Genomic DNA, 26,371 nt, shown 5'->3' with positions numbered 1-26,371 from the left:
CGGATGCCACCTCATGCACAGGTGGGTGTTTGCCGGAGATGGCGGCATCTGGAGGTGAGATCTGGTGGGTGGTATTTTCTCATGGTCTGATGTTTATAGCTCTGTACTGGAGGTACGAGTAGACGTCATCTTCACACATTTCAGTTCATTGAAATGAAACAAATGACCCAATCAGGAGAGAAAGTCATGTTTTTAAAAAGCCAAATGAGGTGGCGCATGCCTTTAATCCCAGCACTCGAGGAGGCAGAAGCAGGCAGATCTCTGTGAGTTCGAGGCCAGCCTGGTCTATAAAGTTAGTCCAGGACAGCCAAGGCTACACAGAGAAACCTTGTCTTGAAAAAACAAAAAACAAACAAAAAGAGCCAAATGAGCCTGGTGCTGGTGGTTCACATCTTTAGTCCCCGAACTCCGGAGGCAGAGACAGGTGAATTGCTTTGAATTCGAGGTCTACAGAGTGAGTCCAGGACAGCCAGGGCTATACAGAGAAACTCTGTCTTGAAAAACAAACAAACAAACAAACAAACCAATAAACAAACAAAAAAAAAACCCCAAAATACTGACGTTTATTAATTCCAGTTAATAACTCCAGCAATTAACATGTATTTTGGTATTAATTGGTCCCTGTTAAGTCTGGCAAGAACCCAGTGTCTCCAAAGTAACCTTTGAAATTAAGAAAGTACATCTGATTTAAGATAGTTTTCAATCAGATTTTTATTTCCTTGGACAAGGCATCTCTTCAGTGAGCGTGATTCAGGGTTGAGTGCTAAATTCTTTCTGTTTGTGCCTGAGTAGATGTTGTGTATGCAGAGCCAACAGAGCAATGAAGGCAGCCAGTGGAAATGTGCTCAGAAACATGGAAATGAATCTGTGTTCTTCTTAAAATAGGACCTGGGGGTGTGAGGCACAGGGTATGGTGGAGAAGTCTGAAAACTCGCATTCATAAAGTAAAGAAGTTGACATGGTTGGTTTTGTTTTCAGAAATAGACTGTGGCATCCCACCTGAAGTCCCTGGAGGCTACATCCTAGGGAACTACAGCTCCACGCTGGGTGGCCAGGTCCAATACAGCTGCAAAGAAGGGTTTCTCAGAGTCTCAGGAGACAGCGTTTCACACTGCACAGCCCTGGGCCTGTGGGAATCTCCAACGTTACATTGCCAAGGTGGGTTTTCAAAAGCCTCAGTTCCCTGCTCATAGTGTCCTGAGGTGGCCTTCTCAGTGTCCCTTTGGGACATTAGATACGTTCAAAAACTCCAATGCGTCGTATTTGTTTCTGGCAGGTTTTCAGTTGTTTCTCTAGTGTTTTCAGGGTCTGTATCGTAGTGTCTGTCAACACTGACCCTATCTTTTGCATTTATGAAATTCTATTTTTCTATTACAGGGTCTTGGCTAGTGTTTCCAGAGTGAAAACCTAAGCAGTGTTGTTAACATTGAATGCTTTCTATCTTATTTCTGACTTGTATGGGAATGATTTTGTTGTTTCAAAATGAATTCAGCTTTTTTAAAAAGTAAATTTACCTTTATTTATGCGTGTGTGTGTGCATATGTGTGTGTGCATGTGTGTGCGTGTGTGTGTGTGTGTGTGTGTGTGTGTGTGTGTGTGTGTGTGTGTAGAGGTCAGAGGACAACTTGATGGAGTCAGTTTTCTCCTTCTGTCATGCGAGCTCCAAAGATCCATCAGGCTTGGCAGTGAGCGCCCTTACCCACCGAGCCATGCCACTGGCTGTGATCTTAGCTTTTTGACGTTCGATACCTGTTTATGTGCCATATGTCGCACTATGTGCTGAGAACATTCTAAGCACATTCCCTCCCTGTGAATAGATACTCTGGGTGAGAAGGCTGCCCTCTTCCAGGCATCCGGGTTACATTGTATAAGGTCACACAACCAGGGGCAGACCTGGACTTAGAGGCCAGAGGCTGGGTTTTCAGTCACTTTGTTACTTGGTTTTTTGTTTGTTTGTTCACTATTGTGATTATTTTTGTACCTTTTACTTTCTCATCTCCAGCAATTTCTTGGGTTTACATATAATCCTAAGGAAGTGTGCATCCATGCTCATTTTACCAGTTTTCAAAAATCAGACACTAGTTATTTTTTATCATGTCTTTTAAGCATGTGTGAAGGTGGCTCTGTACATTTATTTCCTCATAATCAATGATGTGAGTTTCACTAATACATTTTCTGATACTGATCAATGTTGTTAGGATGAGCTATTTTTGAGACTTTGGCTTCTTATTATTTAATCAGGGCTGTATTTGCTAAATATTACTTAGTCTTCTTCACTGATACCCAATGGGGCGCCATTGTGTTGTTATATTTAGTATCAATGACATTCTGAATTTAAAAATACCAAAGCATTTTTTTCCCCTGCTCTGTAGAATTTTTAAAGATTTGGGGGATTTCATTTGGAAAACCATCTGGATATGACACTTTTGGGCATATTTTAGCCCTTGAAGTATTTTTTAAAACTTTGACTTTTAAGGATCACTTCTATGGGCAGCAATCCTGGGTAATCTATGTCTTACATATTTTCTAGACTGAAGGGACTTTTGATATTCAAAAGTTGAATTATCATAGTTGATAGTGATGTCAACTAATAGACTCTAGAGTCACCAAGGAGACGAGATTCCCAGAGTATCTGCGAGGGAGTTTCCTAGGTTAGGGTAATTGAAGAGGGAGGGCTCACCTTCACTCTGAGGAGCACCATTCCACAGGCTGGGGTCCTGGGCTGAATTAAGGAGAGAGAGAGAGAGCACTCACTGAGCACAAACATCCATGCTCTTTCCTTCCTGGCTGTGGATACAGTGTGACCAGCTGGCCCCCTTCTCCTGCTTCCTTCCCAGCTGTGGATACAGTGTGACCAGCTGGCCCCCTTCTCCTGCTTCCTCCCCAGCTGTGGATACAGTGTAACCAGCTGGCCCCCTTCTCCTGCTTCCTTCCCAGCTGTGGATACAGTGTGACCAGCTGGCCCCCTTCTCCTGCTTCCTCCCCAGCTGTGGATACAGTGTGACCAGCTGGCCCCTTCTCCTGCTGCCATACCTTCTACCATGATGGATTGTATCCCTTCAAACTGTGAGACAAAATAAACCCTCTCTTTCCTTAAGTTGCTTTTGCCAGGTGTTTTATCACAACAACAAGAAAAGTATCTAAAATAGTAAGGATGAAAAAAGAAAATTTCTATTTTTACTGAATTTATTGCAGAGCTAAGAAATGATGTTACATATGACTAAGTTAATCTTGATGCTGTTCTGACTTATTGGAGTTTAACATGTTTAGATATGTTATCATCATCCTCAGAGTTAAGAAATTATAGGGGGCTGGGCAGTGGTGGCACATGCCTTTAATCATGGCACTTGAGAGGCAGAGACAGATGGATCTGTGAGTTCGAGGCCAGCCTGGTCTACAAAACGAGTTCCTGGACAGCCAAGGCTACACAGAGAGAAACTCTGTCTTGTTTAAAACAAAAACAAATACCACCAACAACAAAAACAATGAAGTTCGAGGAGCACAGTTTAGGTTCAGAGTATCTTTCAATGGAGCCATTAAGACAGAATACTGTTAGAGTAACTTTGATTATTCTGTTTAAGTTGTAGTCTGGGAGTCTCACTGCCTCCTTCTGCTCACCTAGGCCTCGTCCTGGAAGTTTCTGGCCTCCGTACAATCTAACCTAGGCCTAGAATGTTTTCAGCCTCTGAGACTTACTACTTAATGAGCTCACCCTTACTTGTACTTACTGAGCTCTGGGCTGGCTGGTTCAACTCAGCTGGTCTGGCTCAAACTCTTCTCCCAGCTGATTTATTAATCTGGCTTCTCTCTCAGCCCAGAATTGCTCTGCTTGGCCTCAAACTAACTCAGCAAGCTGCTCTAATCTTCTGGCTTCTTCTCGTTTTCTGGCTCATTCTGTCTTCACCTGAGTTCTCTCTCTGCAACCCATCTCTCTATTACTGTTCTGGTAAAACTGCCTCCTCTCTCTGAAAAACGGCCTCTTAAGTAGCTTCCCTCTCTCTTCTCATGAGAGTTGGGTCTATCCTATTCTGTCAAATCTTCTCTGATTCATCACCTTTTCTGCCACTCAATTAGACAACACTTTCAAACATGGGTGCTTCCTTCTACAAACTTTACCTGTGTTTGAGATTAAAAGTGTGTACCACCACACCTGGACCTAAGCTTTTCTTTACCTGATACTTGCTCTATACCACGCTGGCCTTGAACTCAGGTCTGCTTGCTTCTGTCTCCTGGATTAAAGGCATGTTTGTATTCCAGAGGGATCACCCAAACCTAGATCATCTTTGGATGTGATCTCTTGCCAGAACAGCCATGTTCTGAATTAACATTCCTCTACAGAGTACTTAAAATGTCCGGCAGCAGCAAAGGAAGTAGTCAGTTGAGGGAAGAGATACCCTAAAGAACTGGGGGAGTCATTTACAAATTACTCATCCAACAAGGGGTTAGTATCTAGACTATATAAGAAACTTGAAACACTCAGTAGAAAAATAATTTAGTCAAAGAACAGGCAAACTGGGTCTAGAGCGCTTGCTCAGTGGTGAAGTGTGTGTACAGGTCTTGCAGAGGACCCCAATTCAGTTCCCAGCATCCACGGTGGCCTACCCCTTTAGCTCCAGGGGATCCCATGTCATTGTCCCTCTTGGGTACTTGCACAGACATACTCCCACACAGAATTTGTAAAGAATGAGGAAATGATCTGAATAAACTTTTCTCAAAAGTACATGCAGCTGTGTGCATGAGGCTGGCCCTGAACTTAAAATGATCTTCCTTCCTCTCCCTCCCGAGCACTAGGATTAAAGGCATGTGCCACCCTGCCTGGAGAGATGTAAAATGCTTCAATCTTCACTTTACCTCAATTATTTGTTGTCAACCCGGAGAGCCTGTTTACAACCTGGGGTGTTAAAATGAAGGCTCTAATGTTGTCCTCTGGGAAGTGAAACATCCACAGGGCAGCACAAAAGCCTTAAAACAGATGAACACCTCAGCGAATAGAAGATCTTGCTGAGCATGCTGATAGCCCCATCCCCACTCGTGCCGTTCCCCACTCTCTCACCTCCTCCGCAGCTTCTCAAGTGTTTCAATTCTAGCTGTTTCCAAACTAGACACTACTTATTGACAGTAAGTGCCACTGTGTGAAATGGAAATTTCTCTGAACACGAGCTGGAGAAAATGCATTGTTTTGTCAGAGCTAAAGCTGAGAGAAGACGTCAGATTACAAAATATATCAAAGGGTAATTTTTATCTCCCTCCTGCCTTAAGAGCAAGTGGCCTTTTAGGTACTAATGAGTGCCATTAGCTTAGTTATAGCAGCTAATAAGCTACTGTGCACAGAAAGTTTGCGGTGTAGAATAATTCTTCTGTTTTCCTCCAACAGTTAGAATAACATTTTCTAAATCCAGCTCACCCCATACTGAGACATTATATTCCAGGCCCCGCCCCCCAGCCCAATGATGGAAACAATGTAGTGCCCAAACAGCTCTGCCCGGAGGGTCTGCTACACAGCTGAATTCAGAGCACGCTGGGCAGAGTGTGGAACTCTGCTGTCGGTTACAGATTTTAGCGTCTTTCCTTTGACCTGCACCCATAACAAGGTTAACGCCCTTTACAGTGTTTGTACCTCGCACATCTGCAGCAGATATTTAAAAATATAGGGTGACAGGAGTGCCCACAAAGTCTAGGGGTTGTGTTTGGTTATCTGATTCAAAATAGAAGGGTAGTGTAGACTCTGGGGGTCAGTCTACCTAGGTCACTTGGGCCCTAATAAGGCCTGCATTTCTCTGCTCCCCGGGGGGCCTTGTACACTTGATTTGATCCTAAGCATGATAGAGCCATTTCTATTTATTGCTGGATAAAAAGAAAAACCAACCTTAATAGGATTTTTTTTTTTTTTCAGTTTGCACACTTGTTTTTGCTCTTTTGTCGAATTTTATATGTGCTTATCTTTCTGAGAAGGTTTTTTTTTTTTTTTTTTTTTTGGTGGGGGCTGGGGAAGGAGGGAGTTGGAACCAATACATGGAATGGCTTTATTATCTGTTCCCCTGGGGATTGGCAAGGCACCTGCCACAATTTATAGGCACTCTTGGCCACTTTCTTTCCTTTCCTAGCTTTTTATTTATTGATCTCTAAACAGTCTTAGATGAAGCTTTCTATTACTCTGCGGTTTCTGTCATCAATCCCCACCATTGTGCCACTGTTTGTAATATACAGCAGCCAGCGTGGGGAGCATTGCGGTGCGGTCGGTTTTGATTAGATGCCGTAAATCACCTATACCTTTCATCAGACAGATCTCCTTCTGGACTATTTTCACGGGTAGGAAGATGGTAGAGCCTCAAGATAAGATGAATTTCCACTACAAATGTGGCCTTTGGAACTTCCACTACACATCCCCTGACCCGGAGGACCTGTTTTGAAGTCGATTATTCAAATAAAACTGTGACCAATGAGAGACTGAGGAAAAATTCCCAGCGATGTTCATAATTAGTTGACTGTATTTCTGGTGCAGGTTCAGACTTCATTACTTAATAATGTAATTAGCTAGAGAAACATGTGCGTTAATGAACTACCTCATGCATATGCCATGCAAATTTGTGTTCTCAGTCTTTCTCTCCTTTGCATATAAATGGAAGGTTTTAATATAGGATTTTATCCTTATTACCTTTGTTGAATTGATTGTTGATAGGAATGACATTAAGCTTGTTGGGGCTATCTGGCAGGAGGCCCATGCTCCAGACGAGACACAGGTCAGACCCTTATGTCATGCATCGGCACCAAAGTTTCGGGGCGGGGATTACAATGTTGTGTGACTTTTCTTGGGGACATGTGAACAAACACCTGTTTACCCCAGAGAAAGCACCAAAGACACAAACGATTCCATCTATGTCTAGCTTGGTGAACCAGTCACTTTTCTTTTCTTTTCTTTTCTTTTCTTTTTCTTTTTTTTTGCCAGTCAAGGAGCAAAGTTGGGAGTGTTACATACAGGAGCACAGGTGACTCAAAGGTATGTCATCACAGAAAACCTCACCCCAGCATAGGTGACAATCCATGAAAACTGAGTCCTGCCTAACTTGCAGCCTGCTCTACTGAGAAGTCTGCTCTCACTGTAACGTCCCTCGTGAGGGCTGTTGAGGCTCGTGAGGCGTGTCATTTTCCAAGCTTCCTGAATCTTGTCAGCCTCCCTCCTCCCTCTAGGAGGGAGTGTTTCAACAATGAGGAAATGGCAACCAACACACAGCTCAGGTGGAGAAGCCTATATGGCTGGGAGGTCGGTTCCCCAAACTCTCTTGCTCTGGAAAATTTCTCAGAGACAAGGTTGGGCTGGGAGGGTCGTCACAGAGCCCTTGTAGTCTAAAAGCACCTTTGTGTGACTTCATCTCAAGTGTTGGTTCCCTTGTCAAGTGTTGGTTCCCTTGTCATGTCTGTCCAATTCAGAGCCTGGGGTGGATCCCTTCATTGTGAGGTGCCTGGATGCAAAGATACCACATTTTTTTTTTTTTTTTTGGTGGCTCTCACAAAGTGCAGTGCAAAGGTGGCCTCTGTCTTCGACGAGTAGTGAGATTTCTGGGTGTATTTTAAACTCTAAGAAACTCCATGTTCATATCTGTAAACACCATGCTAAAAGAAACCATTACCCACGTGGTTTTCTGTGAGGATGTGTGATGGTATAAAAAACGTAGGCTACTTACATATGGTGGAATTTCAGTGAATGTAAATGCGGCTGTTACCAAAGCGTTGAGGCCTGTGGCATATGACATACCTTCGGTCAGACTCATACACCTCTGTGCCCTTTTTTTAGTCTCCCCGTCTCTCCCTGACCCATCATCTCTTCTCAGACAGTCTTCTATTTTTACATCCTTTAAAAAATATAGATTGCAGGCTGGGCAGTGGTGGCACATGTCTTTAATCCCAGCACTTGGGAGTCAAGAAGCAGGCAGATCTCCGTGAATTCGAGGCCAGCCTGGTCTACAAAGCAAGTCCAAGATAGCCAGGACTACACAGAGAAACCCTGTCTTGAAAAACCAAAAGCCAAAAAAATATATATATAGATTGCGCGTATGAGGGAAAACATGAGATGCTTCCGAGAATGGCTGACCATGTACCGTGATCTCCAGTCCCAGACAGTCCCTGGAACCTACATGACTTAATTGTCCTTTCAGGCCAGATCACGCTCCATTGGATGTGTAAATCTGTCTTTCTGTATGTGTTTGTATCACTTACGTACACTGATTCCATACTTAAGTATGTATCTCTGCAGTATTTCGACTTAGATTTCTTTATAATATGTGTACCCAGGAGTGGTGTAGCTGGATCACGCGGTGTTCTGGTTTAGCTCTTGGAGGAAACTCTACACCTATTTCCATGTTGACTGTACCACATTACGCTCCCGCCAACATCGACCTACACAGAATGATTCCTCCCCCTGCATCCGAGTCAGCGTTTGTTGCCTTGGGGGACTCTTTTATTTGATTGACATAGTCTCTAGTTCTGTGCAGGGATGGAGCAGCCCTCCGGTCCAGTGAAGAGGTTACTTCTCCTGAGAGTTCAGATTATCCCCGATCCTCTATTGGAAGCTCCTTTTGTTTGCTATCATGTTACAATACTTAAATGTTTTATGTTTACCACAGTCTGATTTGTTTTCTGTCCACTGACCCACTAGGTTCTGTGAGAGCAACAGCTGTGTCCATTGTATCCAGTGCTGGAGCAACCAGCATGAACTAGCTACTTAATAAACACACAATTGAACAAATTAGCATAGACCAAAAGAATGGAGGGAACTTTGATCCCCCACAGCTCTGTCAGTCATGGAGTGTTAGTCTTTGAGAAGGGTTCTTTTAGGTCTGAGGGGAGAAAGTGCTTCTGGAAGGGGAAGGGCAGGTAGAGAGGAAAGCACTGGACAATTTCAGAGATGCAGCAGCTCTCGCTGGAGCTCTGAGGTATCCCATAATTACCTCTGCTTGAGGCATCTCCGCCTTCATGATGGGAAGGTGGTCCTTACTGTGGAGTGCTACCATGAGTAGTGGTCAGTTCTTGAGCCCTCTTGGGAGTCACATAATGAATTTCACTCAGATTCCATTGCTGTGCTCTCCAGACAGGACAGCCCGGTGTATCAGAATCAACTGAGTTTTATAAAGTGTGTGTATCTGAGATCCCTACTAAGTACCACTGAGCCAGAAGAGTTCTCTCTGGGTGGAGGCAGAGGTAGCCCTTCCTCACACTAGTTAACATTTCTCAATGCTGTAACAAAATACGTGAGGCAAGCAACTTCCAAGATGAGTGGTTTCTCCTGGGTCATGTGTTCATCACGGTGAGGAAGGCATGGCGGCTGAAGAGGCTGGGTCCTTGCTAGTAGGAGCTTGTGAAGTAGTTTTGCTGTCTCTGCAAAGGGAAGGCAGCAGAGAGCTTGGGCTGGGCTCAGGACCAGTCTGTAATCAAGATCTAGTTGCCCACGTCACCCAGGAAGGCTTTGCATCCCAAACATCCTACAACTTTCCGAAACTGTACCACCAGCTAGGGACGGAGCCTTCAAGCACGTGAGCCCACAAGGGATATGTCTCACTGAAATCAAAATGTTCTACTTCTGCCCTCAGTAGGTTCATGATAACCATAACAAAACTAAAAGTACATGTAGCCCAGCGCTTAGAGTCCCTATAGTTTTAACAGTTTCATCACTGGTCAAAAGTCTGTAGTCTGAAGTCTTTTCTGAACTATAGGCATATTCTTGTCTGTGAAGTCAAAACACAGGTATGTATTTGGAGGATCCTGTGGCTGAGGGTAAATATTCCTTTCTCAAAGGGAGGAATTGGATGATAGCAAGGAAAGGCTAGACCAAAGCAAGACTGAAGCCTACCAAGTTTGGCACTGACCTCTGAAGCGCCATGTTCAATGTTCAGGGCCTGTGGTAGCATCGTCTGAGCTCCAAGGGCCTTGAGTAGCTCTGCTCGCCTGAAGCACCTGTGTCCTTTCCCTTGGGCCAGCTCTACCTGGTACTTACCAAGTCTTCCTTGGCACTCAGCCACATGTCTGACATGTCTACCATAACCATCACAGTTTTATGCACAGCCTACTCAGGGAGCCCCATGTAGGGAATCCAACCCTGCCACATGAGTCTGTAACATTTGTGGTCTATGTACCTGCAGAATATCACCACCAACTTCCACTGTTACAGAGATGGACGCTGGCCCTTCCTTCACGACCGTAGTGCTCTCTGAGAGCCTGTCTGCCTGCCTCCATGAAAAACATTTCCTAGGTAGTCCTGTTTGAGCAGGGGCAGGAAATCCTGGAGTGACACTCTCTGCTTATGTACTCCTGCACCCGCACCACAGGCACGCTCCTTTTAAAAGAACGTTTTAACATTGGTCTGCATTTTTACATCCTAGAGCCTTTGATGGGGATGGGGGCGGGGGACTCTCGTTCTCAAGGTTACCCTATCTTTTGTGCCTTTACACCTCAGGGTTTGAGGCGTCTTTTTAATGATGCTGTTCTAACAACTCCTGTCTGGTCCACACCTGTCTTGTCTCCTATGCTCCTTTCCCTGCCAAGAGTGCATTTGGGATAAAAAAAACAAAAAAAACAAAAAAAAACCACCTTTCTGTTCTGCTTTTAAATCTCACTATAGAGCTAGCTAGATTAAGTGAACAGTGGCCATACCACGTCCTTAATGTTATGACATCTTAAAGTTTCCTCTACCAAACAAATTAGCATAATGCTTTTAAATTCAGCCTCGCCTAGACTTTTAGGGACCAGGAAGAACAACCAAGCTCTTTGACAGAATGTGACACAAATAGCCCCTAGCTCAGTCCCCCCCAGAACCTTGTTCTCTGAAGCTTTATGAGCTGGGCCTTCACTATCTGCCCTTCTCTTGGCATTCTGGTCTTCCCAGCTTCCACCAGAATGACCCATTAAGCTCTATTCTAAGGCTTCTCGAACTCAGAGCTCCAAATTCCTCAACATGTCTCCTGCAAGCTAGTTCAGAAGGTCTGTGAACCACAAGATCAACGTTATAGCGGCTGTGACGTCACTTCCTGGCACTGGTTTCTGTGTTGGTTACTCTTCTGGTTGCTGTGACAAAACAGCTAATAGAATAAGTTATGGTAAAAATGGCTCATTTTGGGTCATACTTCAAGGACAGAAAGGGCATGCCGTATTCTCTTGGGGGACTGGGAAGTTGAGGGGATTGGAAGCAGGGCTAGGATGCTGTTCTAGGTATCTGCCCAGTGGTATCTGTCTCCCAGCTTGGATCTACTACACCCCAGAGGTTCTGCAACCTCCCAAAACAGTGCCACTGGCTAGAGAGCAAGGCTTCAAGCATGGCGCCTCCAGAGGCCATTGCACATCAAAGCCCCAATAGCCAATATGCATTCTACCACACACTCCCTGGGTGACTCTTACTGATAGATGCTTAGAACAATGTTTCATCTACATCACACACTCTTTCTAAATCTCTTCTGCCAAGGGATTATGCAATGCGAACCGCTCAGTAATGGGAACTCACAGAGCTGTAGGCACTATCTGCCTCCAGTCTTCCTCTCCGGAGACCAAGCCAAGGATTTCTCATCAGTCTGGTGATTTTTAAACTATTAATTATAAACTTCTTGTAACCACAACTGAAATCATCGTGCCTCTTGAATGTGTTTGGAATGGAAACTAACCTCACCATCTTCCATATTCTTTTTTGGTTTTCTTTTTTTGTTTGTTTGTTTGTTTTTGTTTTTTTGGTTTTTTTGGGGGGGGGTTTGTTTTTTTGGTTTTTTTTTGTGACAGGGTTTCTCTGTGTGGCCTTGGCTGTCCTGGACTCACTTTGTAGACCAGGCTGGCCTCGAACTCACAGTGATCCGCCTGCTTCTGCCTCCCGAGTGCTGGGATTAAAGGTGTGCACCACCACGCCCGGCTTCCATATTCTTATTCTCTTGGAACTCACATTCCTTTAGTAATTCAATTATCTGCTGCTGAGTTTCTTTACTGACCTCACCACTGAGATCTTTAGGAGTCCATATTCAAGGTACGCAGAGCTGTACTTTCAATTTCACTTCTTCGTTGATAATTCCATTTTCAGCCCTCGTCCCTTACTTCTTCTCCTACTTTCTCTAGCTGAACCCTGGCTTAAGCTACATGCTTTGTATGGGAGTGACCGGACAGTTTTAGAAAACATTAACTACTCGTTTGGTTGACTGCTCATGTGCACACAAACAATACCGGTGCCTTGCAGTGTTTGGGGCCAGTAAAGGGTTGATGCTGGGTAAACAAGGTGAAGGCTAAGGGGCCTTGTATCAGCTCAACACGTATGGAGAGAAACAGAGGCCTGTGAACAAGTGCGGGACCTGAGACATAGGTAGAGCTGAGATCTTATGAAGCCTCACTCTGGTCCCATAACTACTTGTGATTTGTGTTGGTGTCAACTGAAAGCTAAGTTACAGCCAGAATACTGATGAGGTGAGCTGGGCTGTTGTATTTATTATAGACCTTTGGCTGAGTCCAACGGCAGCAGATGCGACTCTGATTTGGAAAGCATCTCTTAAGGAAGCACTTCTAGGTCCTACAATAGGCTAAGCATCCATAATGAGACAGAGAAGAGCAAGTTCCACTCATTCTGTGTCAGGGACTTAAGAGAAACCTCCTCCTCCCCGCTTGTCTTTCTTTTCTGCCTGCTTTTCTTGGTAGCATCAGGGATTGGTTGTGAATGCCAGGCAAGCATTCTGCCATGGAGCTGTGCCCTGGGCCATGTTTTACTTCCTATTTGCAACAAGGTTTTTTTTTTTTCATTCTCCCATTGGTCTTGACCTCACAATGCAGCTGAGACAGCCCTTGGGCTTGTGATCTTCTTGCCTCGGCTTCCCAGGTCATGGGACTGACTGCTTGTACCAACAGGCCGGGTGAGACTGCCTGCTCCTAGAGCCAAGTGTGATTGATGGGGCGTCGGAAACATTTGATACCATTTGTTTTATTCAGCATGCTTCAGCCCAATAAGTGAACTTTTATCTTTAAAGGTGTAGGTGCTAGGAACGGCAGCTTTTCCTGGCTTTCTACACATGAAGTAGAAAGCTTGAAATCAAAATGAATATCACAAGGAATTTTTTTTTTCTGTTTCATTTTTAGGAGCAGCTGAGATTACTGATTATATGTGGGATTCTTTGTTGTTTGGGTTTTTGGGGGGTTTTGCTTCTTTGTTTGTTTGGTTTGGTTTGGTTTTGAGACAGGTCTTCTCTGTTTAACAGAGGCCTGGCTGTCCTGGACTCCCTTTGTAGACCAGGCTGGCCTCAACTCACAGAGATCTGCCCACCTCTGCCTCTGGGGCACTGGAAATCAAAGCTGTGTACCATCAAGTTTGGCCCTACATGTGGGATTCTTATAGCTCTCTCTCTCTCTCTCTCTCTCTCTCTCTCTCTCTCTCTCTCTCTCTCTCTCTCTCTCTCTCTCTCTCTCTCTGTGTGTGTGTGTCTTGAGACTGAATGTATCCCAGGCTGACTTTAAATTTATTTTATCTATCTATCTATCTATCTATCTATCTATCTATTTTTGACAGTGTTTCTTTTTTTAAATTTAAACACATTTTTCATTGAAAAATAAAATCATTCATATTACATCTCATTTGCTATCCCATCCCGTGCATCCTCCCATTCCTCCCTCCCTCCCGCTTTCACCCCAATCCCCTTCCCTATGACTGTGACCGAGGGGGACCTCCTCCCCCTGAATATGATGCCAGGGTATCAAGTCTCTTCTTGGTAGTCTGCTGTCCTTCCTCCAGGTGCCATCGGGCCTCCCCATCAAGGGGACATGGCCAAATATGGGGCACCAGAGATCGTGTGAAAGAGACAGTGTTTCTTAGTGTATCTTTGGCTGGCCTGGAATTCTCTTTGTAGACCAGCTTGTCCTTGAACTCACAGAGATCCTCCTGCCTCTGCCTCCCAAGTGCTGGGAGCACGTGTGCACCATTGCTCTCCGTTTAGTGGTGTGGAGGATGGGGTTGGAACTTCAGGTGCCCAGAGGGCATTCTACCAACTGAACCACACACCCCCCCCATTCCTTTTACTTTATGCTCGATATTCTTTCTTGAATAGCATTGTACACCGTCGCGTCAGTGACAGGTTTAGGTTTGCCTGTCCCTAGACCTCACTGTTCCAGTTGTACTGAAAACCCTTGGAATTATGTTTCTGTTACAACTTGTTCTACGTTACTCGACCTTTAGAATCATTTAAGAATATCATATCGATACAAGTGAGGGGATAACAAATGAGATATAATTTGAATAAATTACCTAAATAAACATTAAAAAAAGATTATCATATCAAGTGGTCCAGTTTAAATGGCTACAGAGACTTTATCTGTGTACCTTGTCAGTTTCATTGTTCATACATGTTTTCCCCAAGAACCATCTGCTCCACTTCTTAAGATATACCTCTTCTGATTCATTTTCTTGTCAAACCGGGTTACTTTTGCCTTTTCCCCTCTGAAGCTGTTAACAGGCAATACCGAGTATTTTTCAAGTTCCTATGTATTTTTGAAATACACACTATACAATCAATTGCCCAACATATGTATGTAATTAACTTTGGAACCGAAGAAAAGAAACCCATGCAAAAAAGACTTCTGTGTGTTTTACACAGATGAAACCTGCTGTTTGACTCAGTACTGTATCACGGCATCTGTTCACACCAGCGGGTGGATCTTCCTGGGTTTTTAATGACTGCTCAGTAGTATTGCAGTTGATTTACCTAATTTTCTCTGTCTCCTCTTGGGCCTCTTGTAGCCCAGGCTGGTTCACTCTTCTTCCTGCCTTTACTTCCTGGATGCTGGGATTATAGGCAGGCCTGCCACACCTAGCATCCGATTTTCTTTTGGTAAATATTTAAATTGTTTCTGTTGTTTCAATATTAAAGACAGAATTACATCCTCATTCATATTTATTTGTATGTTTTATGTTCTTTATCTAAAATGACAAAAAAAAAAAAAAAAAAAAAAAAAGGCCCCAAAAAGATACTGAGAGAGTATCTGAAAGGTGGACCCACCATTGAAGTTATCCCAACCAATGAACTTCAAAGAAGAAAACTGGAAAGCTGAGAGACCATGGTCAATGTCTGCAGCCGGAGGGCAAGAGGAGGCGGGAAGAAATGATCTGTTCATGATGTATTCGGTCTTGGAGACAGTCTTAACTCTGCAGCCAGGGCTGGCCTTGAACTTTCAGTCGCCCTACCTCAGCCAAAGTGCTGGGCTTACAAGCACTTATTAGGCCAATAGTTTATTAAATGGTTCCCAGTTTTTGTCAGAAGTGGTATAGATGACGTTTTTGAAAGTTCAAAGTGTCTGAAGATAACTGCCTTGTGTGCCAAAGTCTGCTTTGGGAGGATCTAATTGACTGTATCTTGCGCTTTCCTCTGCGTAAAGTTCCTTGTAAATAGCCCACTATTCTTTAAGGTCTGTGGAAAACCAACTTCAAATCACCTTAATGCTTTCTGGTCTCCCTTGTCTCTTTGCAAGTGACTTTTCCCTGAGAGCTGCAGGTGCATGTAACATGAATCTAGGAAGGTGAGCACTTTCTGCTTGCTTTGCTTTAAGAATGTCAAGGAGCCTGTAATATTTTATTACTGTCCAGTTGACAACAGTTGTAGCAGTTGTGGTATCACCCACTCAAGAGTAAGGGTCTGAACATACACAGTAACGCTCTAGAGAACTTCAACAGGTAAATGAACCCCAAGAAATATAGTTCCATAGACAAGGAGCTTTATACGTGAGCCACCTCATAATTTGCCTCTTCTCTCTCTGTGCACGTTTGAAAATTTCATTAAATCCAGGCACACCGGTTTCCTATGTCTGACCAACCTTAATTTTATATAATTACATTTGAGTTATTTGAGGGAGTTTGTGTTTTCTCTTTTCCGCAGATGGATGGCCTCTGTCATCATGAAATGTTTATTTCTGAGCTCCTAATTGCGGGGGATGGAAGCGTCAAGGCTCATGGCTTTTGTCCTGTTGCCTCTCGTTGCAGAGATCAGCTGTGGCTGTCCTCCTGAAGTGCGGAACGCCATCTTGGTGGCGAATCACAGCTCCAGGCAGGGTAGTGTGGCTCACTATGTCTGTCAGGAGGGCTTTGAGAGTCCTGGAGGAAAGATCACGTCTGTTTGCACAGAGAAGGGCTCCTGGAGTGAGGTCACTTATGCATGCACAGGTACAGATTCCACTCTGCTGGACACACAGCTCCAGAGGGGGCAGGGAGCGTAAGGCTGCCTTCCCAGGGATTCTGCCTCCTCTGCCAGTTACTGAGTGGGCATTGGCTTAAGATTTATCAGCTTAGTCTTGACGACTTAGAAGGTGGATTGGGAAAATGAAATATAGGGAGAATTTTACACATCCAAACCTTGATACACCGTAATTCACCATTTTTTTGTTTGTTTGTTTTTTGCTGTTGCTGTGTTTTTGCCTTTTCTCCTTACCCAGATGAGAAAATCTGTACTATGAACCATTTTCTTGGAGGAGTATACTCTTAAGACATTTTGTCATGGCAGCTTTTAAGACACAAGATGACACAATGCAAGGAGTTAGGTTTTATTTGTGTCAAAATACAAAAAAAGTATTATATTGTTTCTTTTTCCGTATGCAGTTTATTGGTGTAATGTGTATCCATATTGTTGTTTAAGTAGTCTCCAGAATGTTTTTAACGCTGGAACTTCCCGTTCCCTCCTCCACAGAGACCCTGCCACTCTGCTTCCTATCTCACAGGATGGGACTGCTGTAGGCACGCTGTGGAGGTAGTCACATGGTGCTCAAAGTTTTTGGTCTTTGTTTTTTTAGCTTGGCTTATTTCACTTAGCAAAATATTTTTAAGGTATATCAACAATGTAGGCCTATGTCATTTTCCTTACTTTTTAGAGTTGAGAAACATTCTATTCTATTATGTTCTCTCTCTCTCTCTCTCTCTCTCTCTCTCTCTCTATATATATATATATATATATATATATATATATATATATGTGTGTGTGTGTGTGTGTGTGTGTGTGTGTGTGTGTATGTGTGTGTGTGTATACGTGTGTGTTTAAGTATGTTTATGCAGGTGCATTTGACCATGTGTCTGTAGGTGTGCATGGAGGCCAAAAGTCAACCTCAGGTGTTGTTCCTAGGGCCCCATCCACCTTTTTTTTTTTTTTTTTTTTTTTTTTTTTTTGAGACAGGATGTCTCCTTGGCCCAGAGCTCACCAATTAGATTAATGTGGCTGGCCAGTAAACTCTGGAGATCTGCCTGGCTGTCTTCTCAGCACTAGGACCGCAAGGGTTAGCCTCCAAGCTGCTTGCTAATGGGAGTCTCAGGTGTCAAACTTAGGTCCTCACACTTGTGTGGCAAGCACCTGTGGGCTGAGCCATCTCCCCATCCCCGAGAGAGAGAGAAAAATTGATGCCATCCATCCTGCCTATCCGTTTATTCCAAAGATAGAGAGTTGGTGTGCACTATGTGCGAAGCCCTACATTTTTTAAATTTACGGTGTGGTGGAAGAATCAGACCTCTCCCCGAGGAAATGCATGTTCGTATGTCCTTGTGGTGTCCTGCAAGGAAATTCAAAGCATCATAGACTGCTGAAGCCTATGGATAAGGAATCCTTGGGGTAGACAGAAGATTTTTACGTTCCGTTATCGCCATCATAAATGCAGAAGACATAGGCTAGAGAGTGGAGAGGGGACAGAAGGGGAGAAGCCAGAGATCTAGGTCACCTTGCTTTGCAGATACCTCACTGGCTGAGCAAAGAAGCAAGTACAAGCCTGTATTGAGAGCAAGGACTCTAGGGCCCTATCTTCCAGTGTCTCTGAGGCCCCGAACTGAATTAGGCTGATGGCCTTTCTGACCCATTATCACACCTCCAGGACCTATCTGGAGGAAGTAAGATGGCTTTCTCCCAGAACTGAGCAGAGCATAGCTGTGGCCCCTTTGCCATTTGTCCTGTTGTTCAAGGTCCTCTGTGGCCACCATTCAGTGGGGGCACAAGGATTAGTCACTACATGAAAAACCAGGGGATCTGCATGGGGCACAGTAAGCTATTAATTAGCCGATCCTTGTACAGCGCTTTGAAGAACAAACATGTTATATAACCACTAATTATAATTACTGTCCTCAGCCCTCCACTTTTCACTGAGCCTGTGGCTCCAGCTGCAGCCGTCTCCATGGACTTATGCAAGCTTTGATTTAAGGAGAGAATAAGGCATTCTCCCTGGGAGCCAGGCTCTTTCTGTGAGCACGCTTGTGTGCCCTCAATCAGGATTGGCAGCTAAATTCGATTTTCACAGATAAAGGGAGTGATTTGCATGCTCATTAATTCATGCTTCGGTGCAGATCATCTCTCTGGAGAGGCAGGCAGGCTGGAGAAGCTTCTGGAAGTGCAGCGAAAGATGCTGGTTGTCATGACTCTCGCTTAGCTGCCCCCTCTCGTTTTACTTTTCCCTGTTTTTCATCAAGGTCTTTACCCCATCCCGACTCCCCCCATGTGCTCTGTATTTACTTTATCCAGTGTTCACTTTTAGCTTCTCTCCCTATTATTATCCTTCCTTGTTTTCAGTCTGCTTTACCCCTCTTTCTACGCTTCTGTAGAATAAATTATCTGTACACAAATTGTTTTTAAGTACTTTGGAGTATTTCTCAAGCCCTGTGCCTCTGCGTTAGTGGTGTAGATCTGTAATATTTTGAATGAAGTGTGGGCTCCAACAAGGTGGTAGGACTCCCCCCCACCCCCACCCCCAGGGCTGAAGGAGGTAGTACTTTTTTCTCCAAGGCCAGTTTGAACTGGAAACTCCAGACAGCTGGGAATTAGGCAACTACTTTAGTGTCTGGAAAAACCCGAGATGGAAGCTTCACATTAGTGAGTCAGTTTTACTTCAAGATCAAAGAGGCTGATTCGGTCTTGATAAGGCTGTCCCTGGCTTCCATTCTGCACAGGTCATTTACCTTTTATGTTTAGAGTCTGGGTTAATAATTACGCTCCGTCACTCCATCACTGCATGCTCTTGGGAGAGCAGCAACTTTGTTGAAACACAGATCTGCCAGTGTCCTTTCTGCATCCCATAACCTGCCCTGGCTACTACTGCAATTGCTACCAAGTACCTGTTAACCTCTGTCCCTCCTTAGCTCTCACCCCTCCTCGGCAGCCTAGGGAGTGCTCACTTGCACCCCGGAACATTTTAAATGGAAAAGAAAGGGCGACTGAGATAGATGGGCACATTACTCCATTAGGCACACTGCTGGGTTGGGTCTGAGTCCGTGTATAATATTCAGACTACCAACATTATTGCTGTGCTCACTGAACGCCAACTTGCACACCCAGGGTTCTCTTGGCGGCGGCGGGGGAGGGGGGGTGGCGGCGGGGGAGGGGGGCGGGCCCTAGGAGGGGGGACCCTAATGCTCGATTTCATTTCATCCTCGAAACCTGTAAAGCAAGTATTTTCAGCTTGTAGCTGAGGGATCTGAGACTCACGAAGTTCCACAGTTTTCTTAGGGTCTTTCGATCTGAGCTCAAGTCTGAAGGCCCTGGAACCCCACATTTCACTCCTCATGCCCTCCCAAGCTTGAGCTATTTACATACTAGCCTGATGATCTTTGACGTAACTAAAGAATTTACACAACTTGTTTCTTAAAATAGCACATAGGACACATGCACACACGAAATCATCCTTCATAGCCTCCCAAACAGCTAAGTCTAGAGACATATATCACCATGCCTGGCAAACAATTTAAACTTGTGGTTTTAATGCGCCAGCCAATGATTCTTTGTCATATGTAGTATATCATGACTCTGACAAACTAGATGTATTTTTCCTAATGTGCGCAAAGAAATTAGTACCCATTGAACATACAGACATTTAGTCATGTGCCATGAACGATGTAGTTCACTCTAGGAACTTGGGCATGCCACCTTTCGCCACTTCACATGACTTTAACTTAGAACTTAACACAAAGAAAGGAAGAATTAGACTGTTTGTAGCAAACACGCCTATTCTGAGATGTATTTCGATATCTTTGTCGCTGCTGTGATGACAACATGGCTTGCATGGCAGTCCGTTTGGGAATGGCCTCAGGGCCTGGCTGTGAGCTTCATCATGACGTCATCGTTCCTCTTTTGGGATCAGGAAGTGATATTGAACTTACCCACCTGAATTTATTCTAGTAGTGTTTTCAAAAGTAAAAAGGGGCCCTAAATTGTAAGCCTAGAGAGTCACCTGGACTGATGCCCAACCTTGTCAGTGGGTCTTCAGAAAGAGCGGGCTAGGTGCATCCTCTTCCTCTTCGTCTCAGCCAATTAGGTGCCCACCCTCCTCCCCTTACGAATGACCACCTGGCTGCTAAGTTCATGTTCCGTTTCAATCCTCCTGCCTTCTATACCTTCAGTGTTGAGCGTCCATTCGCTCATCTAACCAATCAGTCAGATAATAAAATACCTTAGGAATGCCTTTGTCCAATTGCTATGTTTAGAGAGATACATACAGTTTTTGCTCTGATAAAGTTCCACTCTGAGAAGTAGGACATTAAATAACCAATTCCAAAACTAAGTGCAACACAGAGAAATATTAGATGTTAACAGAATACCAAAATCCATATATGTGCACACACATACAAGCATGCATTTATATGCATGTTCTATACATACACATATAGAATATCTGTACATGTTCCCCTTCTCCCAACATAGATGGGATAAAATAAAGCAAAGCTGGGTACTTTACTATGCCAAATTTAGTGCAGGTTCAGTAGGACCTTGTAGGCTCTCTCCTGCGTCAAACTGGAGATGCTTATATGTCCTACCACTGGACAGACCCAAGGTCTCCTCTCTCTACTTTTGTCCAAGGTCAAGCCCCAAGTCTTAGCGTGACTGAGTGGGCATTTAATCAGGTAAAAAGATAGAGCGTGGGAGAAAGGGAGGCTGCCTTTGCTGGGGTGGAAACAAGGACATGACCTTGCCCCTTGGCCTTAATGACCCGCTGCACCCTCCCAACCTGGTTGGAGTGAGGGAGCTGAGTGAGAACGAAGGGAGGCCACACCCTCATGTTCGCTCCTTCTTTCCTTCACTTCCTGGGCGTACTTTCTCTTACCGACTTCCCTTCTGCCTCCTATACCGCCCGTGTCCCTGGGTCTCCCTGGATACTAGTGTCTCTCGGGGTCCTGGCACTGAGTGCCTGTCTGTGACCTACTTGAATGTATTGCTTTTGCCCACCCCACATCTTCTATTTCCACCCACCGATCCATGGCTTGGAGGGCTATTTTTCTACTGAACAGTCAGCAGACAACTCATAGCTAACGTGTCCTCAACACAGTTCGTCGCTCTCTCTTACAGGCCCGCTCTGCCTCTTCTTGGGAGAGCGGTGAAGGGCCGTTCAGTCAGACTCTTGTGTTTAAAGACTGGCAGTCAGCCTGGCTTCCTGTCTGTCCGGCTCCCTCGCCTCCCATTCATCTTCTTCAGAATTGTTTCTTGTTTCACAACACAGTAGCCCAATTTCACCTCGTAACCTCTTGACTACGTCAGGGCAAAGGCTCTTAGCGGCAGGGTCTGACATGTCTAATTGTGAGTCTGGGCTTGGTCCCTCATGCTGTCTGACCCTTGAAAGTTACTTACCATCCAGGCCCCGGGACTATAAAATGGACACGGTGATGTCCAGTCCCAGGTTATTTTGAAGGATAAAGTCCTGTGCATACTCTCCAGTCCATAGTTATAACTCAATAACTGTTCACCCTTATTGTTTTTATTATTGCTTCTTATGACTGCTGGGAGAATGAGATCAGGCCTGTGAGGAGCAGGTTGAGCCTGACATATAGTTGCCATTGAGTAAATAGTATTATGTTCTATTTTACGACCTCCGGTTCTTCTGCAGTCTAGTGCTTCCTTCCAAATGGAAAACTGTCCCCCTCATTATCCGGCAGCTTGTCTCCGTTCAAAGACATGTCTGTCCTCAGCCTGGCAAGCAAGCCGTTCCCCATCCTGTGCTTCCTCTGTACCCACCTGGCATTCCCCCCCCCCCCCCCCCCCCGCTCTTCCCTGCCTCACCCTTTCGCTGGCCTGAGATCCAGACTTGCTCTTCTTTCTGATCCCTGCTCTGCAGCCATTTATCTTCCAAGTCTGTGCCCACCGTGAAACTGAATTTCCCAGGGCCTCCAGGGAGAGCTGTTAGCTTCCTGGCCTGGTTAAACCCCCCCCTCCCCATGTTCGTGTGGAGCCTTGGATAATGCTATTGAGCTGCAATGTACCTGCCTCCGCACTTGCTCCTTCCATTAGGCAACGTGCTCCTTGAGGGAGGAGCTGTTGGTCTAGTCTTCCTCACAATTCAGTGTGTGGCACAGTAGGATGCTTGGCATCGGGGAGCAATTCTGCAAGTCACCAGCAGTAAATGGAAGAGGAGACCGGTCCAAACAAGACTTTTATACATGTCATTTCTTCTTTCCTTCTTTCCTTCTCTTCAGTTTTTATGGCACAAATGCCATAGTTGCTTAGTTGCTTAGTTGGGTATGGGTAGGTGTGTGCCATGCCGCTGTGCACACGTGGAGGTCAGAGGACAACTTATGCGAGTATGTTTGCGCCTCAGGCTTGGTGACAAGCACCTTGTCAGCCACTATGTGGTTTTCAATTTTGTATATTTTGTATATTTTGCCAAGTGTTGTATTTCCAAAGGGCAGCATTAATGTCGACATTTAACACCTGGTTTTTTTTTTTTTTTTTTTTAAGTCTTTTCAACTTGCTTTTTGGTATTTGGTGGGAAAAGACATCTACTCTTTGAGATGGGATATCTGGCATTGCTATAATCAGATCTGGGTCCCATCTGTGCAGAGCATTGCACAGGCTAGAGGCAGATGGCATCTTTGAGATGTCATTTACAGTTGTCATAGTGAGCGAGCAAAAAGGAAGAACAAGAAAGGAAACCCTTTTCTAATCTCTACTTGGGTGACACAGGCACCCCAAATAGGAATGCTGCTTGCTTTATTGGCAATTCAAGGAGAAGATGAGGGAGGAAATAGTTCTGTTTCCTCCGGCTCAGCTGCTGAGTTACCATCAGAAGGCTGTGTGAGTGAGCAGAGATGCTGAAAGTTCTGGGGCCTTGATGGGCAGCAGCAGAAGTGGCCAGGGACACTCAGAGTTTATCCTGGCTGACAGGCTGGCATCAGCACCACTGTTTGCTACCCGAGGAGGTAAGCCAGCACGGCCATTATGTTTCTTTGCTTATTCATGCAGACAAACGGATTCTTTTTTTCCACACTATCTGTGTTCTGAGGAGGACCCACTAATTTTTTTAGGCTTCATAGCTGATACACTCTGATATCTCTACAGAAAATTGTGTTTCTTCTCGGCCTCAATTTATTCTCACTTACTAACATACAGCTTGGATTTACCCGAAAACAGGTGTGGTGGGACAGAGTCTGGACAATGCCGGCACGGACCGATTTAGTAAATATATAAAATCACTGGTGAACATAGAGATCAGAGGAATCCAAATTTGACCTTGGTTCTGTACAAGAGACTTGTGTTGACCCTACAGGCGTCGAAGGTTCAGGCTCCTTTTCCCTCTTAGTGGCTGGCAATAGATTTACTATAGGGAAGAAACAGGAGCTAATTAATGTCTAATTATCGTTCTCATTTATCTGTGTGTGTGTGTGTGTGTGTGTGTGTGTGTGTGTGTGTGTGTGTAAGCCAGAAATCAACCCTGAATGTCGTTCCACAGGAGCCATTTGTTTTGTTTTTTAATTTAAAAAATGTTTTTTATTATTATTATTATTATTATTATTATTATTATTATTATTATTATTATTATTATTATTTTATGTGTGTTGGTGTGAGGGTGTCAGATCTTGGAGTTACAGACAGTTGTAAGCTGCCATATGGTTGCTGGCAGTTGAACCTGGGTCCTTTGGAAGAGCAGGCAGTGCTCTTAACCACTGAGCCATCTCTCTAGTCCCAAGGTTTATTATTTTTAATGACCTATCTGTGTGGCTGTGCACAGGTGTGTTGAGTCCCTTCGAGCTGGACTTATAGGTTGTTGTGACCTATAGGCTATTGTGAACTGTTTGATGTGGGTGCTGGGTACCAAACTGGGGCTCTTGAAATGAGGGCTTTCGCTGACGCAGAAGCTCACCTACTAGGTGGGACAGGGATGCATCAGTCTCCATCTTTCTAGTGTTGGGTTTATAAGCATGAGACAGTGACCCAGCTCCAGGCCTTGCTGCAGCCTCCCTGAGTGGATTCCAGTGGTTTCCAGTGGCCCTTCAGGCTAAACACACACACACACACACACACACACGCACGCGCACACACACACACACACACACACACACACACACACACACACACACACACGGCTCAAGGTCCTTGTGCTCATGAGCTGAGCAGCCCTTCTAACTTATCTCCATGGAGGTTTTACCTTGGGTTTCTCTCCAAACAGAACCAGAAGTTTGTATTATTATGTAACCGGGAGTAAAATTGCAGGAAGCCGAATTGGGGACCAAGAGGAGTCCCTGAGGAAAGAAAGAGCAGCCATGGGGATGCCACAGTGTCCTGGTCTCCCCTGGCGAGAGGGACTGCCCCACTGCGATCCAGCATTCTGAAAGGCTGTGAACACTTGAGTCACTTAAGGCAGTGGCTTCACGGGGACAAAGGGCAGTGACTGGTCCACTAGCTCCTGGGCAGAGGGCATTGAATTCCTCTTCAGTTCCAGGCTGCGTGTGCTAGAGTGCATGAGCCACAACAAGGAAACCTCAAAATAAGAGACATGTTGTCAGAGTGTATGTAGGGCCGGCATGCACTGGCCTCGAGAACCCGTGAAATGCCCGGCTGCACAGGAAAGCTTGGATAGCGCTGTGCAGTGTTTCTTTTGGATGAAATGAGAATTCTCATCTGCAAGGATGATAGCACAATGCCTGACTTTAAAGTGTTTGGATTTTTTGTTTGTTGGTTTGTTTGTTTCCAACTTTTTGACATTATTGTAAAAGAAATTGCTTGATTATCCTTTAATCATTCGTTTCTAGTGTACAGAAGTGCTTAGCAATCTTGTGTTGCTGATCTCTTAGCCTTCATAGGCTTGTGGGTTTGCTTTTGTTTTTTTAAGGTTTGAATTCCTTAGTGGTATCTGCATATAAGGTCATGTCGTTTGCAAATAGAAACAGCTTTACTTATCTGTAGGAAGTTTGGTTTTTCAGAAACGAAAAGTTAGTTTTCTCCCATGTCACCCTGAGTAACTTCATAAGTGGTCGGCTGGTTGGGTCCATTGGAAACCACGTCACTTAAGGGAACCCGTGTGTTTCCCCACATTGCCAGATTCATCACATGAAATAGAAGTGCAGGTTGAGCTGGGGCGGTGGTGGTGCACACCTTTAATCCCAGCACTCCAGAGGCAGAGGTAGGCGGATTGCTGTGAGTTTGAGGCTAGCCTGGTCTACAAAGTGAGTCCAGGACAGTCAAGGCTACACAGAGAAACCCTGTCTCGAAAAAACCAAAAACCAACAAAACAAAACAAACAAACAAACAAACAAAAAACCCTGCAGGTTGCTTAAAAAAAGCAGAACCCCAAGAAATCATGGCTTCTCATCAGATCAGGATCACATGACTTCTGCTAGAGGAGTCCCAGGAGATCAGGGACTCTGTGGAGAACTCAGTTCATCCCAAGCTTCTCCCGAAGGGTCATCCTTCATGGCGCCACTTCCCTGAGTGAATGCCTACCACCCAGGGTAAGATGAGGGAGGCTGATGCAGATCTTCCCCGTCCTGGGGTTGGGTGGAGTCACGGTGGGGTAAGGAAGACTCAGTCCTGGGCCTTGCTCCAGCCTAGAGTGGACCGCCAGTGGCATCCAGTGGTCCATCAGGCTAATCACAGCTGGAGTTCTGCCTCACCCTCAGCAGTGTCTTTTCCTTTTCTGCCTGGTCAGGCAGTGGGCCAGGCTCCTTCATGACAAACCATCTGGATTGCTTGAATTGCTCAGTTCTGCCTCTGAGCCAGAGTGACTGGTGAGCAGCAGGGACACCAGCTGGATGAGGCTCTGGCTCCAACAGGGTTCCCCGGAAGCCCACTGATGTGGCTCACGAGGAGATTCTTCTTTCTTTTTTTTCTTTTCTAGAGATTATGATAGAAATTCACAACGTGTCTGTGTTTAACGACTCCTGTGTGAGGTGGCAAATAAGCCCAGAGAGGGTAAACTTCCAGATCACGTACACAGTAAGTAAAGTGAGCTGGTGTGCCTTGCAAATGCAGAGATGAAATGGCAGCCTGAAGACTTGCCTACCTACACAGGAGCTTCACACACAGACACACGCCACACACACATGCACACTGCCTGCTTCACACACACACACACACACACACACACACATGCACGCTGCCTGCTTCACACACACACACACATGCACACTGCCTGCTTTACACACACACACACA

General features: G+C 45.0%; 1 protein-coding gene across 1 annotated transcript in view; it reads left to right on the top strand.

Annotated features, from left to right (window-relative positions):
- Susd1 (sushi domain containing 1) overlaps positions 1-26,371 on the top strand; it is a 114,910-nt gene that overhangs the window by 30,994 nt on the left and 57,545 nt on the right. Inside the window, exons 4-7 of the mRNA XM_051156403.1 lie at positions 1-21; positions 979-1,158; positions 15,977-16,156; positions 26,056-26,153. The exon at positions 1-21 is cut by the window's left edge and continues 132 nt beyond it. Coding sequence (XP_051012360.1) covers positions 1-21; positions 979-1,158; positions 15,977-16,156; positions 26,056-26,153 — 479 coding nt within the window. The remainder of the gene's footprint in view (positions 22-978; positions 1,159-15,976; positions 16,157-26,055; positions 26,154-26,371) is intronic.

This window comes from Acomys russatus, chromosome 2 (assembly GCF_903995435.1).
Source record: "Acomys russatus chromosome 2, mAcoRus1.1, whole genome shotgun sequence".
Taxonomy (NCBI): Eukaryota; Metazoa; Chordata; class Mammalia; order Rodentia; family Muridae; genus Acomys; species Acomys russatus.
This window is presented reverse-complemented; position numbering and strand designations above follow the sequence as displayed.